The sequence below is a fragment of the Salvelinus namaycush genome, chromosome 19 (genome assembly GCF_016432855.1).
Source record: "Salvelinus namaycush isolate Seneca chromosome 19, SaNama_1.0, whole genome shotgun sequence".
Classification (NCBI taxonomy): domain Eukaryota; kingdom Metazoa; phylum Chordata; class Actinopteri; order Salmoniformes; family Salmonidae; genus Salvelinus; species Salvelinus namaycush.
In genome coordinates, this window is record NC_052325.1 from 38,339,769 (window position 1) to 38,355,911 (window position 16,143).

Consider the following 16,143-nt stretch of genomic DNA (forward strand, 5'->3'; position numbering starts at 1 on the left):
TAACTGACTTGCCTCGTTGAATAAATCTTAACATTTATTTTTATTTTTTAAACAGAGTGATGTTAGACATCGATTCGTCACAGCCTGGCCCAAATTCAAGAGACTAAACAAAACTTTGCATTGTGGGAAACCAGGAAAAACGTGTCTGATATCCTTTTTATTTTAATATGGTTTTAGGCGGAACATAAGTGATACACATCGTACATTATAAACACTGTACATTGTAATTTTTATTTCTTTCTTAAATGACTACTTTGAATTTTGATAACTCAATTTCCGGTGTGGCGTCACAGGCCCATCCTTGTTTCCGTGAGCGCGGAATTTTGAAAACAACAGTGAACAGCTGCCGAAAGCTTTGGTCGAGGATCATCCGAAAATTGCTACGGTAGTTAACAAAATTCACCATATTTGATAATCGGTTGTCATAGTATTTCATATAGCCAAAATGATTTTACATAAATCGCAATGGCCCCGTTTGGTCATGAGCTGTGTTGTGTTATGGCAATAAATAACGTCACATGGGATTTGCTAAAAACACGCCATTTCGATACAGCAACGAAGATACTTAAGAATTTAGAGAGCATTTTCGCAAACCCTTTTCCCAACCTGCTGCGTAAATTAACCTACGAAAAAGTAACTTCCGGTCGTAGCTGTATCCATGTGGCTTGTTTTTAGGGAAATCCGTGTCACAAACCGTGGTCAACCGTGAGTTTCTGTTTAAAACTACATTCTTGAATTCGTTTTTTCAGCAAAATGGCAGACAAGCCATTTTTGAGATTGATAGCTGAGGGATGCGGCGGCTGGGGAAATTTGGGCTGACCTCTAATATTCTTAGACACCTAGGGAAAAGGGATACTGGTGATAGTTAAGGTAGCTATATACATGTAATCAGGGTTAAAAGTGACTGAGCTGCAGGTTAAATATAATAAATAGTCCAACAAAGTAAATGGTGATTTGTGAGCGTTGGTGTGTGTTTGATTGCACCAGCGTATATATATATATATATATATGTGTGTGTGTGTGTGTGTGTGTGTGTGTGTGTGTGTGTATATATATGTGTTTGTAATAATGACAATTATAAAAATTCTGAATGAACACTTTTGTTTTAACTTAATATAATACATAAATAAAATAAATTTAGTCGCAAATAAATAATGAAACATGTTCAATTTGGTTTAAATAATGCAAAAACACAGTGTTGAAGAAGAAAGTAAAAGTGCAATATGTGCCATGTAAAAAAAGCTTATTTGACTACCTTTGACTATTGGATGTTCTTATAGGCACTTTGGTATTGCCAGTCTAATCTTGGGAGTTGATAGGCTTGAAGTCATAAACAAGCATTGTTAAGAGCTGTTTGAATGAATGCTTACCAGCCTGCTGCTGCCTACCACCGCTCAGTCAGACTGCTCTATCAAATATCAAATTATATACTTAATTATAATATAATAAACGCACAGAAATACGAGCCTTTGGCCATTTAATTTGGTCAGATCCGGAAACTATCATTTCGAAAACAAAATGTTTATTCTTTCAGTGAAATACGTGTGTATTTATCGAACGGGTGTCAACAATAAGTCTAAATATTGCTGTTACATTGCACAACCTTAAATGTTATGTCATAATTATGTAAAATTCGAAACGAGCCAGGCAGCCCAAACTGCTGCATATACCCTCACTCTGCTTGCACTGAACGCAATAGAAGTGACACAATTTCCCTAGATAATATTGCTTGCTAACATAAATGTATTATTTATAATTTAAACTACAAATGCAGGTTTAAAAAAATATATACTTGTGTATTGATTTTAAGAAAGGCATTGATGTTTATGGTTAGGTACATTATTGCAACGATACTGCTTTTTTTGCGAATGCGCTTTTGTTAAATCATCACCCATTTGGCGAAGTTGAAGTAGGCTGTGATTCGATGATAAATTAACAGGCACCACATTGATTATATGCAACGCAGAACAAGCTAGTTAACCTAGTAATATCATCAACCATGTGTAGTTAACTAGTGATTATGTGAAGATTGATTGTTTTTTTATAAGTTAAGTTTCATGCTAGCTAGCAACTTACCTTGGCTCCTTGCAGCCACAAGGTCATTTTGATGCTGTACTCGCGTAACAGGCGGTCAGCCTGCCACGCAGTCTCCTCGTGGATTGCAATGTAATCGGCCATAATCGGCGTCCAAAAAGGCCGATTAACGATTGTTATATCTTGAAATCGGCCCCAATTAATCGGCCATTAATCGCCCCCACAGTGATTGTACGTACATACCCCAACCAGAAGCCATGGATTACAGGCAACATCCACACTGAGCTAAAGGGTAGAGCTGCCGCTTTCAAGGAGCGGGACTCTAGCCCGGAAGCTTATAAGAAATCCTGCTATGCCCTTTGATGAACCATCAAACAGGCAAAACATCAATACAGGACTAAGATTGAATCGTACTACACCGTCTCCGACACTCGTCGGATGTGGCAGGGCTTGCAAACTATTACAGACTACAAAGGGAAGCATAGCCGTGAGCTGCCCAGTGACACGAGATTACCAGACAAGCTAAATTACTTCTATGCTCGCTTTGAGGCAAGTAACACTGAAACATGCAGGAGAGCATGAGCTATTCCGGACAACTGTGTGATCACGCTCTCCGTAGCCGATGTCAGTAAGACCTTTAAACAGGTCAATATTCATAAGGCCACAGGGCCAAGCGGATTACCAGGACGTGTACTCCGAGCATGCGCTAACCAACTGGCAAGTTTCTTCACTGGCGTTTTAAACCTGTCCCAGTCTGAGTCTGTAATACCAACATGTTTCAAGCAGACCACCATAGTCCCTGTGCCCAAGAACACTAAAGTAACCTGCCTAAATGACTAGCAACCCGTAGCACTCACGTCTGTAGCCATGAAGTGCTTTCAAAGGCCGGTCATGGCTCACATCAACACCATTATCCCAGAAACCCTAGACCCACTCTAATTTGCATACTGCCCCAACAGATCCACAGATGAGGCAATCTCTATTGCACTCCACACTGCCCTTTTCCACCTGGACAAAAGGAACACCTATGTGAGAATGCTATTCATTGACTACAGCTCAGCATTCAACACCATAGTGGCCTCAAAGCTCATCACTAAGCTAAGGACCCTGGGACTGAACACCTCCCTCTGCAACTGAATCCTGGACTTCCTGACGGGCCGCCCCCAGGTGGAATGGGTAGGGAACAACACATCCGCCACGCTGATCCTCAACACCGGGGTCCCTTGGGTGCGTGCTCAGCCCCCTCCTGTACTCCCTGTTCACTCATGACTGCATGGCCAGCACGACTCCAACACCATCAAGTTTGCCAATGACACAACAGTGGTAGATGGGATCACCGACACCGATGAGACAGCCTTTAGGGAAAAGGTCAGAGACCTGGCCGTGTGGTGCCGGGACAACAACCTCTCCCTCAACGTGATCAGGACAAAGGAGATGGAGGACCGAGCACGGCCCCATTTTCATCGACGGGCTGTAGTGGAGCAGGTTGACGGCTTCAAGTTCCTTGGTGTCCACATCACCAACAAACTAACATGGTCCAAGCACACCAAGATAGTTGTGGAGAGGGCACGACAAAGGCTATTTCCCCTCAGGAGACTGAAAAAATTGGGCATGTGTCCTCAGATCCTCAAAAAAATCTGCAGCTGCACCATCGAGAGCATCCTGACTGGTTGCATCACTGCCTGGAATGGCAACTGCTCAGCCTCCGAACGAAAGGCACTGCAGAGGGTAGTGCTTACAACCCAGTACATCACTGGGGTCAAGCTTCCTGCCATCCAGGACCTCTATACCAGGCGTTGTCAGAGGAAGGCTCTAAAAATTGTCAAAGACCCCAGCCGCCCTAGTCATGGACCGGCAAGCGGTATCGGAGCTCCAAGTCTAGGTCGAAAATACTTAACAGCTTCTAGCCCCAAGCCATAAGACTCCTGAACAGCTAATCAAATGGCTACCCAGACTATTTGCATTGCTTCCCCCCCCCCCACCTCTTTTACGCTGCTGCTACTCTCTGTTTATTATCTATGCATAGTCACTTTAATTCTACCTACATGTACATATTACATCGACTAACCGGTGCATTGACTCTGTATATAGCCTCGCTATTATTATTTTACTGCTTCTCTTTAATTATTTGTTATCAATTTTTTTACTTAAAACTGCATTGTTGGTTAAGGGCTTGTAAGTTAGCATTTCACTGTAAGGTGAAATGTATTCGGTTGTGAAAAATAGAATTTGATTTGATTCTTGAAGAATATAACTTATACATGCCTTGAGCTTAATTCAACTGTAATACTCCAAAATATAAACTACTTTGGGAACACACTGTGTATAGCCTCAAAAAATTGTTAGCCCTTGTATGTATCCATAGCTCTGCCTATGAATTTGGAAGTGGTAAAACAAATCCAGCCCCATCCCTCAGCGGTTTACCAAAACAGTGGAATTGTGTCACGTTGTTTTTTGAAGTGCAGATTGCCCCTTTAACAAACCATCCTGTATCTTGCCAAAATGTCGACTGACCTAATCAGTGTTTTTGTATTTCCGTCACCTAGATCATCATGAACTGCATTACAGATGCAAACATTGGGAATTGGTTTAGTAGCACAATGGAAGACATTCGCAACAAAATGCTTTTTCAGGGAACGGCCGAGATGACGGAGACAGGCATGGATTGGGTTCAAACCCACCGAAAGACCGTCAGATCTGTTCTCGGTATGAGTTGGACGCTGTCGCCATGATTACCGAGTCAATTATGCTTCAGATGTGTCTATTCACAGCTATAATAATCTCCCTTCTCTTTCTGCAGATACGTGTTCAAAGAAATGGAAGGATGATGAAATAATATTTGAAACGATAGACTCATACAAAACAGGTAAGATTGTGCCGGGCATGACATGACATCCTGTGAAGTGTCACTAACAATCAGTTTGACCGTAACCTTGGCACTAGCCTACTCATACTTTATTATTGAAGAAAATGTCCCCCCTACCCCCAGACTTGGAAAATAAAAATGCCTCATTGGTGGAGAAGAGAAATGGCATTGCGAAGAGACTGTCTGAAGTGGAAGGGAAGAACGTACAGAAAAGCAAGATCATTGAAAAGATAGAGATGATCCGAGTGGAACAAGCCAAGAAAAAAGAATGTAGGCTCTTTTCAGTAAATGGAATAGTAGATTTTGTCCTTCACACACATCTATTCATTGTTCTAAAATATATTAGTATCCAAAACAAACATGTCCCCTTGTTTTTCCTTTCTTTTAAGTGATTGTGTCCCAAAACAAAGCCAACAAGGACAGGCTGAAAAATCTCAACAAAGCCAAGCAGGTGTTTCAGGGTCGGCTGGGATTGGAAATTAGAAAAATTCATGGTAAATCGGGAATAAGTCTGTTGGCAATGGCAGTAATATTTTACCGTTTGAACATTTGTGTTGACCAAGTGTTAAACCACAGAATTAAAAGGAATTGTTATTCTTTTATTCAAGGAGAGAAATTGCAGTTTATCTTCCGAGACATCAACCAAAAAGACTCGGAATGTGTATACACCTTCATGCTGAGGATCAACGAAGGAGGATTATACCAGAGTGAGTACAGTAAATAGTATAGAACAGTAACAAATGGTTTTGGAAACTAGGAGTGTTATCATGAATGGCTGGAAATGTGATATAACCATATTTTTGTCCACAGTTGTGTCTAGCGACCCACCACTGGATTGCATGAATCACTTGGAGCAGAGACTCCAGGAGACCAACAACTTCTCTGCCTTCCTTGCAAATGTCCGGAGAGAATTTCTCGCTCTAAAACCTGAATAGAAAAAAAGTGGATCTGTTTATATTTTAACATATTTTAGTAATGTCCTGTGTGTTTTGTCTCCAACATTGTTTGTAATATTAACGTTTCCATTATATGACGTCCATTTTAAAAGGCTAGGTGCAATTTTCAAGTTGGTGGGGTTCTTCAGCGGCCCAAAGATTTGATCAGGCATTTTGGAATTGCTTTAAATAAACACTTTTTGTACACACCCCCCCCATAGTTGATTGATGTATTACTTTAATCATGTAACAGGATAAATGCTTTACCCTGTCCATTTGCGCCAACACTGACTGTCATACATCTGATGTTTCTACAACACTTAACATGGGCAGCTCCTCAATGTAGGTTGATGGAAAATGGCCTATCTGTCCATTCAATATCCCATACCACCAACCGCTGTCTTCCTTTTGATAGATGTCAAGAAGGTCTCCTGTAAACAAATTATTTTGTAAGTATAGTCATGGATTTCATATTTTTCCCACCCATCTATTTTTATTGTCCGTTACCTTCTTTCATATTCAACTCATCATCTCTGTCTGATGTGAAGTCGTAAACAGCTTTGCATTTCCCAATGCTACACCACTCTGCACCATAAGGAGAAGTTTCTATGTATTAGTGTTTCTTGTTATGACGCATAGGCAAGATCAGAATGGTATATCTTTGTAATTATACACTGCTCAAAAAAATAAAGGGAACACTTAAACAACACAATGTAACTCCAAGTCAATCACACTTCTGTGAAATCAAACTGTCCACTTAGGAAGCAACACTGATTGACAAATTTCACATGCTGTTGTGCAAATGGAATAGACAAAAGGTGGAAATTAAAGGCAATTAGCAAGACACCCTCAATAAAGGAGTGATTCTGCAGGTGGTGACCACAGACCACTTCTCAGTTCCTATGCTTCCTGGCTGATGTTTTGGTCACTTTTGAATGCTGGTGGTGCTCTCACTCTAGTGGTAGCATGAGACGGAGTCTACAACCCACACAAGTGGCTCAGGTAGTGCAGCTCATCCAGGATGGCACATCAATGCGAGCTGTGGCAAGAAGGTTTGCTGTGTCTGTCAGCGTAGTGTCCAGAGCATGGAGGCGCTACCAGGAGACAAGCCAGTACATCAGGAGACGTGGAGGAGGCCGTAGGAGGGCAACAACCCAGCAGCAGGACCGCTACTTCCGCCTTTGAGCAGGAGGAGCACTGCCAGAGCCCTGCAAAATGACCTCCAGCAGGCCACAAATGTGCATGTGTCAGCATATGGTCTCACAAGGGCTCTGAGGATCTCATCTCGGTACCTAATGGCAGTCAGGCTACCTCTGGCGAGCACATGGAGGGCTGTGCGGCCCCACAAAGAAATGCCACCCCACACCATGACTGACCCACCGCCAAACCGGTCATGCTGGAGGATGTTGCAGGCAGCAGAAGGTTCTCCACGGCGTCTCCAGACTCTGTCACGTCTGTCACATGTGCTCATGTGCTCAGTGTGAACCTGCTTTCATCTGTGAAGAGCACAGGGCGCCAGTGGCGAATTTGCCAATCTTGGTGTTCTCTGGCAAATGCCAAACGTCCTGCACGGTGTTGGGCTGTAAGCACAACCCCCACCTGTGGACGTCGGGCCCTCATACCACCCTCATGGAGTCTGTTTCTGACCGTTTGAGCAGACACATGCACATTTGTGGTCTGCTGGAGGTCATTTTGCAAGGCTCTGGCAGTGCTCCTCCTGCTCAAAGGCGGAGGTAGCGGTCCTGCTGCTGGGTTGTTGGCCTCCTCCACGTCTCCTGATGTACTGGCCTGTCTCCTGGTAGCGCCTCCATGCTCTGGACACTACGCTGACAGACACAGCAAACCTTCTTGCCACAGCTCGCATTGATGTGCCATCCTGGATGAGCTGCACTACCTGAGCCACTTGTGTGGGTTGTAGACTCCGTCTCATGCTACCACTAGAGTGAGAGCACCGCCAGCATTCAAAAGTGACCAAAACATCAGCCAGGAAGCATAGGAACTGAGAAGTGGTCTGTGGTCACCACCTGCAGAATCACTCCTTTATTGAGGGTGTCTTGCTAATTGCCTTTAATTTCCACCTTTTGTCTATTCCATTTGCACAACAGCATGTGAAATTTATTGTCAATCGGTGTTGCTTCCTAAGTGGACAGTTTGATTTCACAGAAGTGTGATTGACTTGGAGTTACATTGTGTTGTTTAAGTGTTCCCTTTATTTTTTTGAGCAGTGTATATGTGGATGGGTGTCACCTTCTCCTTCCTTGTCGTCAGTCAAAGACATGGCTCCATTGACAGAGCCACATTCCCCTGGAGCTGCAGTATCTTGGATGACAGCAGTGTAGACTTGGTTTACTTCTACTGATGAGGCCTCTGCTGATGTCACACTCTGAGGGGGTCCTTTGTAAATGATGGAGCTCCTCAAACGCGATCTGAACGGTGTCTTTTTGATTTTGACTGGACGGGCCAGCTGAACAATACTGTGCTCGCAATCCTTGGAAAACAGATTGTAATCTGGTTAGGATGTATAGTAACATACATACTTACGTTTATCTATTTTGTGTCATCAAAAAGGATATGCCATGATGTGTTTGTGCTGTCTAAATATAATTGAACATGCACAATATGGATTAAACAGTATACTGTATGTTGGTAAATTAATCTAAGCTACAATGAACTTGTGCAAAGCCCGGACAAATGCACTTTGATTATGGGCCTACCTTTTCTTTCCATTTTGTTATACTGGCACTGAATCGATGCAAAGTCTTAGGTTTTCCCTCCAATTCAGCCAATGTGCTGGAGAGTTTGCAATGAGTTGCTTCAAGAAGGTTCAGTTTCAGAGTGGTCTGTAGACATCCAATAGGAAAATGCATTTAACACAATGCTAGGAAATGTATACAGAAAAATATCAAATAATATTTTCAAAATTGGAAATTGCTGTATGAAAAAACCTCATCAATCAACTGTTCCGTTTCTTCCAGGTTCTTTTTGTTTGAGAACGATGGGTTTTCAGAGTAGGTCTTCACCAGTCTCTCAAGACCTATTATTAATTGGATGTTGGAAGACATGAAACGAAAAGGTGTCACTCAGAAATGTATTATTTCCAGTAAAATTCTATGCTTCATTTTTCAACACTTACCGTCACAGTCTTTCTTTGTTTTTGTGATACTGTCCCCCAGCCGCTGGAGTTTGGACTTGATGGCATCTCTTCTCCTGTCTTTTTCCATCAATGACTTACTGTCCTCCTCCTTAACATAAGTCATTGAGGGTCAGGCCCTGTATGTCTTAGGTCAAAATCAAACTAATACCAGAACTATTTACAGATACAAATGTACTGTACAATTATGTGAACAAAATGGACCCTTACAAAATAATCAGTCATCAGAAACTTAGCCTTGTTCTCCTCTGCTGCTACACTGGTCTCCTCCACCAGATTTTGGATATCCTTTTCCACATCAACTTTCTGGATGGCTTGTTCTATTTGTTTCTGTCTCTGTAAGTAATACAAGAGAAATGAATGATACAGTTTTTGTCACAGGGTTGTAATTAAAGTCATTTTGGGAAGAATGCTCACATGTACAAGGGTGTGTCTGAAGCTTGCCATGTGGAGGTTGTATTTACTCAATATGTTGCACAGAACTTCTATCCGCTGTTTCTCAACCTCCTGGATTATCTGAAATTATAAAGATACTGTATCACTATCAGGCACACTATGGATGCTGCAACGCTCAAACCTGACTGTCTCTAAATGGGTCTAACCAAACATCAGCATGAGAGGAGACGTACAATACAACTGAACTCTGCACATCGAAACTTCTTGGGTGACCTGTCTTGACCCCTTCTCTTCAGATCAACAGTACAGTCAGAGAAGGTACATATCTTTAAAATAAAAAGGATTTTGGAGGAAATGTACTGTGGGGATTGGTTAGAACCTGGTAGCAGTTTTTCAGTGTGTTTTCCCACTTCAGTCTGATTTCGTGGCCATCCATGTTGATGGTGAAGTACTCCTCATCTGTTCTGGTCTGGGCCTCAGCAGACTTTGTCAGTCTGGTCAGCATCTAGTTAACAACAGAACAAGTCATCATCCTAATCTTATTCGGGGGTTGGAAATGGCATCTTTTTGAACTTTTATTACATTGGGAATTTCAACAGTTTCCTAATCATACATATCAATAGGTGAAAATGACAGTTTTACAGTAAATATTGCAGTGGAGTACCTTCTGTTTTTCTTTTTCTGTGCAAATGTGTGTATTCTTTCCAACAAAGTTGAACAGGGCTTCATGCTCTCTTGTCAATCCAACCAATTTCTTCTTCATCTGTGAGGGAAAATGTTTGAACAATATTCTTAATCAATCATTTTCTTTGAATGATGTAATCAACCAAACAATGTATTTACCAAACAAGAATTTAAGGAAGACTTACCTTGATTTGTTCACTCCAGTTCGTCACAACAAGTTTTGCGTTTTTTTCAACAACATTATCAAGCTATTCAAGAAAGGGATAAGAAAAACATGTCTCAATGTATAATTGTGTAGAATGATGTGTCGGTAGCAATAAATGATCCAAATTACTCACAGGTCTCTTCCTCTTGTTGTGCTCCTCAATTACTTGTCGAATTTCTAAAATTGCCTCTGCCTGAAAAGCACTTCCTAGTGCTCTGAAAAAAAAACATAATAGTATCATTCCTCAGACTCAGTCATAGAGAATATCCAAGAAACATCGCTACTACAGGAATGCGTCATAATAAGGTCATAATATGATTAAAAACGTCATAAGGTCATGCGTGTAATACCTGTGTGTGTCTGCTGTAGAGTACATGTCATCAGATACATGGCACCATGCTCGGTATGTGGAACTTCACGGAAAGAAAAACAACATGCAGAGAGTTTAGAGCACTACACTATGGGCTCTATTCAATCTGGATCGCTGAAGCATTACAGACTGCGTGATAGAAATGTGAATGTAGAGCCAACTCACTTGTCATTCATTCCTTTGGATGCCTTCATGAGTTTTCCAGCAAGCTTCTGAAGTCCCTTGGCATAACTGATCTCCAGCTCAGCCCTAGTCACAAATAAGTGCCATAAAGGGATGTTACTTTTGTCACACTGAGGTGAAACAGTAACTACAGCTAATTGAAATTCAATCCGGGAAGTTAGGACCTTAGCATGCAATTGTGAATGACCGAGTTGGTATTGTCCATACATTTAAATGATTGGACATTTTATGAAATAGAAATATGTGCAGTCCAGGTTGAAAAGGGTTTTACTTTTCCAATCCTAGGTAGCATAATAACAATTTCTAATAAATTACCTCACTAAACGATATTCTCAAGGAGTTGACATTGACCATACCTTTGCTGAAATACTGTCATGAGCTCCTTACAGAAATGCTCCCCATTTTTTGAGAACTTCTTCAGATCTTGGTACAACAGGTTGTACTATAACACATTCAACAAGTCATGGTGTTGTCAAACTGGCTATTTCTAGTAACAGTAATACACACAGCTATGACGACAATCCATTAACGTTTCGACCTCTGGTACAAACATATAAAGGAGAAATAATGATTTTCTTTGTACATTTGACTAAAAGTAGTCTTTCAAAAGAGGTAGAGTTAGTACTCACAGCACAGGTGCTCACGGGGTCCGCCATTTTCAGTCTAAGATGGTTTATTAACTTTGCACTTTGAACACGCTCCTCCTAAAGTCATTCATGCGGAAATCACCTGCGCTCATATAACCAGTGCACAAGGAAAATTCCACTGGAATATTTTAACCATTTATGTCCTCAACCATCCACTGTCACTTTGTGCAAATGATAATTCATGTCAACAAAATGCTTAATTTGTCCAAAGTTATTCAAAATTCATGAAACCCCTTTTCATTTTAGTGAGCGGTCAAATTGTACACAATTGTTACCTGGGAGAAAATAGGGGAGGGTCATACTTTTTCAATTTCAGTCATGGGGAGAGTTTGGTATTTTTGATTTAGTCCAGGGGAGGGTCGTGCAATTTTTCATTGATTAAATGTCATATTGCTCAGGGTTTGAGAATTAGTTTCTTATTATAGTATCTCGATGTGTGCCTGAAGAAATGCAATATCTGTGCGTGCGGACTAGGACAACTGATGTCCTGTTCAGTTTGAGAGGGAGAGCGCGAAGATGAAAAGGAGGAACGGAGGTAAGCTTGCTACTGCTATAATTGATTTGAATAAAAACAATATGTTTCGTTGTCCATAATGACGCTATGTATCAGAGTTATTGACCTCACAACAGGTAAGACAACAGTTAGACCTCGAGTAATATACTTAACTTACTATGAAGTAGCAGCCACGGATATGGACAGCGCATGGGTGCTGAAAGTAGGCTAATTTGAGAAGACTTCATTTAATTTGACTTTAGGTTACTAATAACAAGAGGGCTTTGTTTTGGGGCCTATTCCTTCCTATTCAAGAAATAAGAGGAAGGCCTACCTGTTTGACAGACTAAACTATAGTCTACTATCCATAGCATAGGCCTACCTCTTGTTAGCTTAAGATTTATAAAAACATTTAATGGACCTGATTATTTAAAGCGATCAATAACGTCGCTTTAGTACGCAATGCTAGAAATAAGCTGTAAAATTCCGGGGAAAGACGTGACACTGATGCATATGGTATAACTTTGGTTTGTCTCTATGATATTCAGAGGCTGCGCTAAAACCTTTTATAGGAGACAAAAAATTGTCTTTGCTTGGGAAATAATGTGTGATGCTGTCACTATCAATTGACATTTCAACAGGTTAAAACTTCTTAAGCTGACAGTCCCCAAAATCGGGCACTAGAATTACTTAAGAAAATATGTATATGTTTACATGACTTATTTTATTGATTTCTCACCGTTTTATAAGTCAGAAGACAGCTATCCTTCCTAGGACCATGTCAACGTCCTCTGTCGAATAAACGTGTATTTGGCTCCCTCTATTGGTCAGCTGCATCATTACATCCATTTATATCACTAGTGCAAAGTTATGTCAAAGGTGCGGGCCTTAGAAAAAAATGTATTCAGCTCAACTGCTTCACCGTACAGACATGGCAGAGCAATCGCTGAATTTGTCCGAACAATCAGATCTAAATACATACACTTGTATAGCTCTACAATAAATAATGCGACCTACACACTTCCTTAAACCTGAAATAAGTAAAGTCATTTTGTGTGAAAGTCAAACATTTGTTTTACATCAGAGGCAGACACATTGCATATGCTCAGAACAACACAATTGTGCCCTTATAGCTGTTCTCTCTTGTCTAGTATGGACGCTGTCACATATGCTCCTGCCACGCCCTCTAGTGCCCATCCAGTGTCTCCTTGACCTGCCGCCACTTCCCCTGTGCTCTCTCCCTCTCCCTCTCTGTGTGTGTGTGTGTGATTGTGTGGGCGGAGACAGGTGTGCTGGAGTCAGAGCAGATCTCCACCAGCTGCAACCTGTTCCATAATCAAGACCTCTACAAATACTCAGTCCTGCCACTTCCACACTGCCAGATTGTAATCTCTGCTCAGTCAGTCTACGCTTCTAGCTTTTGTTACTATTCAGATCCTGTTACCCTGCTGTGCCTGTTTCCCTGCCTGACGCTGTTTTCCTCTCCGCTACAGTTCTGCCCACTCTGACTCTGGTCCCTGTCTCCAGTCCCACGTCTCATCATCCTGCTACTCTGTCCTGGATTCCCCACTCTACTACTCCCTTTGATTCCCCTCCGGACCTGATTACCCTGTCTCAATCCCTCTCGTTCCAGCCTCAGCCTCCGCACCTGGTCTCCAGCAACTCACCTGAGCTTCCCCTGACCTGCACTCCATCTTCCCCGTGTTCCAATGAATACCTTGATTACTTCATCCCAGTTACCTCGTCTGAGTCTGCTCTTAGGTTCCCCTGTTCCACTCCGCGTAACAGACGAACGCAGTTTAAATGGCTCAAATATATGGACATAAAATAAAGCATGAAAAGGCATAGTCATTCACATTCGTTTTTTATCATACCATTATATTTTTATAAGTTTTATTCTACCTTTATTGTGTACTAGATCATATGGGTTGAAAAGCATTTTTTCCCCTCAGACCTAAATAAACAATTCCAGGTGAAAGCCAAAGGTCATAGCTTTTTAGGGTGGGGAAACATTTCTACGTTAATAAATATTGCCCTCTTGCTAGATTGACTAAAACCATAGTGAAACAGTGCAAAACAGCTGTCAGTTCAACTGGTTTTAAACATACTAACTCTAAATCAGTCAGGAGCAAGCAAGGTAGCCTAAGAAGGAAAGAAAATGTATTATTATATTATTACTTTCAGGCTTAAGCCTACCATTTAAGAAACAAATTGTGGGGCCTACAGAGTGGCGCAGCGGTCTAAGGCACTGTATCGATGTGCTAGAGGCGTCACTACAGACCCGGGTTCGTTCCTGGGCTGTGTCACAACTGGTTGTAAATAAGGAGTCTCATTGGGCGGCGCAGAATGGGCCCAGTGTCGTTCGGATTAGTGGAGGGTTTAGCTTTACTTGGCTCATCACACTCTAGCGCCTCCTTGTGGCGGCCGGGCAGCCTGCAGGCTGACCTCGGTTGTCAGTTGAACAGTGTTTCCTCCGACACATTGGTGCGGTTGGCTTCCGGGTTATGCGGGTGGGTGTTAAGAAGTGCGGTTTGGGTCTTGATTTGGAGTACGCATAACTCGATTTGCCTCACGAGCTCATTGGAGAGTTGCAGCGATGAGACAAGATGGATATTGTAAAATACAAAAATATTTTGTGACATGCTACAGGCTGGCAGGAGCATTCAACATGCCTATACATTTTGCATTTAGGCTGTATAAAATGAAATAAAAATGTTATTACTTTGAATGAAATAATACAAAAACAAAAAATGCGTTATTAGGCTATAGTGCCTTTGAATTAACTTTTAGAAACAGTAGTTAGCCTGTCTGGTTTGAAGATCATGCATACACATACCTATTTAGTTAGTTAATTTTGAAACTGCATATCTATGGCTCTGGTCTGTCTTAAGAGTGAGTGTAAATTGTAGGCATGTTCTCTGCTATCCACTTTATGTTTTAATTCTTATTCTTATTTTATTTTACAAGCGTTCAGGGAGGGTCTTGTAAAAATATAGGAGAAGGGAGGGCCATCCATTTTCATTTCAAAGAGGTCCGATATTCACCCTCATTATATAATGAACAAAAATATAAACGCAACATGCTACTATTTCATTGATTTTCCTGAGTTACAGTTCATATAAGGAAATCAGTCAATTGAAATAAATTCATTTGGCCCTAATCTATGGATTTCACATGACTGGGAGAACAGATATGCATCTGTTGGTTTACAGATACCTTTAAAAAATGGGTCTCTCAATGGGCCTCGGGAGCTCGTCACGGTATTTTTTGTGCATTCAAATTGCCATCGACAAAATGCAATGGTGTTCGTTGTACGTAGTTTATGCCTGCCCGTACCATGACCCCACCGCCACCAAGGGGCACTATGTTCACATCAGCAAACCGCTCGACCGCACGACGCGGTAGACGTGGTCTGCTGTTGTGAGGTCGGTTGGGTGTAAACAAATGTATAAACAACATTTGAGAGAAATAATACTTTTTTGTGCGTATGGAACATTTCTGGGATTTTTCAGCTCATGAAACATGGGACCAATACTTTACATGTTGCGTTTATATTTTTGTTTAGTGTAAATAACGTACAGTCCCTTACCTCTTCAAAACGTTCCCTTTCTCGCAGGCAGAGTAAACCCAGGCGTTTATAATACTGGCAATAAAGTATTATGTAATCTGTTCACATCAAGAAGAGACGGTGGTAAATACATTGCCACAATGCTCAGCATTAAGATGAGACTGCATTACACTTACATAGTACACTTCCTAGTCTATCCATGTGTCCTTGGATAATTCATATTTGTCAATACAAGTAAATAGAGAAATGACATGGGCACCTGAAGAGCTATTGTTTTTCTCTGAAAAACAAATGCTACTGTAAAGTTGAATATACACTACACTATCTAGTTCTATTTCAATGATAATGTATGAGACTGGATTAGCAAGATGAATGACACATTTCTTTTTTAAACAATGGCATTGTACCGGAAGCATTGTTGAATGAATATTAATTGCAAGGATTCAGTTCTGATTAATTTATGAGATGCAATTCATTATCCACTAACCTTGAGTGCTTATCAAAGTTTCAAGAGGTCGATTTTTTTTTTTTTACATCCATAGTCAATTTAAGACATCCCACTAAATTCCAATTCTGTAATCTACCAATATTACTTAGTTGCTTGTCACAAG

The 16,143-nt window shown here is 41.2% G+C and overlaps 2 protein-coding genes across 2 annotated transcripts; one reads left to right on the forward strand and one right to left on the reverse strand.

Moving 5' to 3' along the window:
- Positions 1-315: 315 nt before the first annotated feature.
- Positions 316-6,047, forward strand: spc25 (SPC25 component of NDC80 kinetochore complex). Its single transcript, XM_039014150.1, has 7 exons — positions 316-385; positions 4,581-4,740; positions 4,835-4,900; positions 5,024-5,170; positions 5,290-5,394; positions 5,509-5,607; positions 5,711-6,047. The coding sequence occupies exons 2-7, from the start codon at positions 4,587-4,589 to the stop codon at positions 5,833-5,835; spliced, it is 696 nt and encodes a 231-aa protein (XP_038870078.1). The 5' UTR covers positions 316-385; positions 4,581-4,586; the 3' UTR covers positions 5,836-6,047.
- On the reverse strand, positions 5,682-11,480 carry nostrin (nitric oxide synthase trafficking). The gene is made up of 16 exons (XM_039014149.1): positions 11,454-11,480; positions 11,181-11,266; positions 10,807-10,890; positions 10,622-10,684; positions 10,405-10,486; positions 10,252-10,314; positions 10,047-10,145; positions 9,762-9,887; positions 9,404-9,502; positions 9,197-9,322; positions 8,969-9,077; positions 8,781-8,869; positions 8,550-8,675; positions 8,083-8,323; positions 6,343-6,420; positions 5,682-6,266 (listed from the first exon to the last, which is right to left on the reverse strand). Exons 1-16 carry the CDS (start codon positions 11,478-11,480, stop codon positions 6,130-6,132), a joined length of 1,635 nt encoding a protein of 544 aa, XP_038870077.1. The 3' UTR covers positions 5,682-6,129.
- Positions 11,481-16,143: the final 4,663 nt, after the last annotated feature.

What these genes read in the sequence shown, in the direction of transcription:
- spc25 (XM_039014150.1), top strand. Translation starts at nt 4,587, where the DNA reads ATGAACTGCATTACAGATGCAAACATTGGGAATTGGTTTAGTAGCACA. An exon ending in GACCGTCAGATCTGTTCTCG is followed by an intron (nt 4,741 to 4,834) that starts GTATGAGTTGGA and finishes CTCTTTCTGCAG; the next exon opens with ATACGTGTTCAAAGAAATGG. An exon ending in GGAAATTAGAAAAATTCATG is followed by an intron (nt 5,395 to 5,508) that starts GTAAATCGGGAA and finishes CTTTTATTCAAG; the next exon opens with GAGAGAAATTGCAGTTTATC.
- nostrin (XM_039014149.1), bottom strand. Translation starts at nt 11,480, where the DNA reads ATGGCGGACCCCGTGAGCACCTGTGCT. An exon ending in ACAACAAGAGGAAGAGACCT is followed by an intron (nt 10,315 to 10,404) that starts GTGAGTAATTTG and finishes TTTCTTGAATAG; the next exon opens with CTTGATAATGTTGTTGAAAA. An exon ending in TAACAAAATGGAAAGAAAAG is followed by an intron (nt 8,324 to 8,549) that starts GTAGGCCCATAA and finishes CTGTTTTCCAAG; the next exon opens with GATTGCGAGCACAGTATTGT.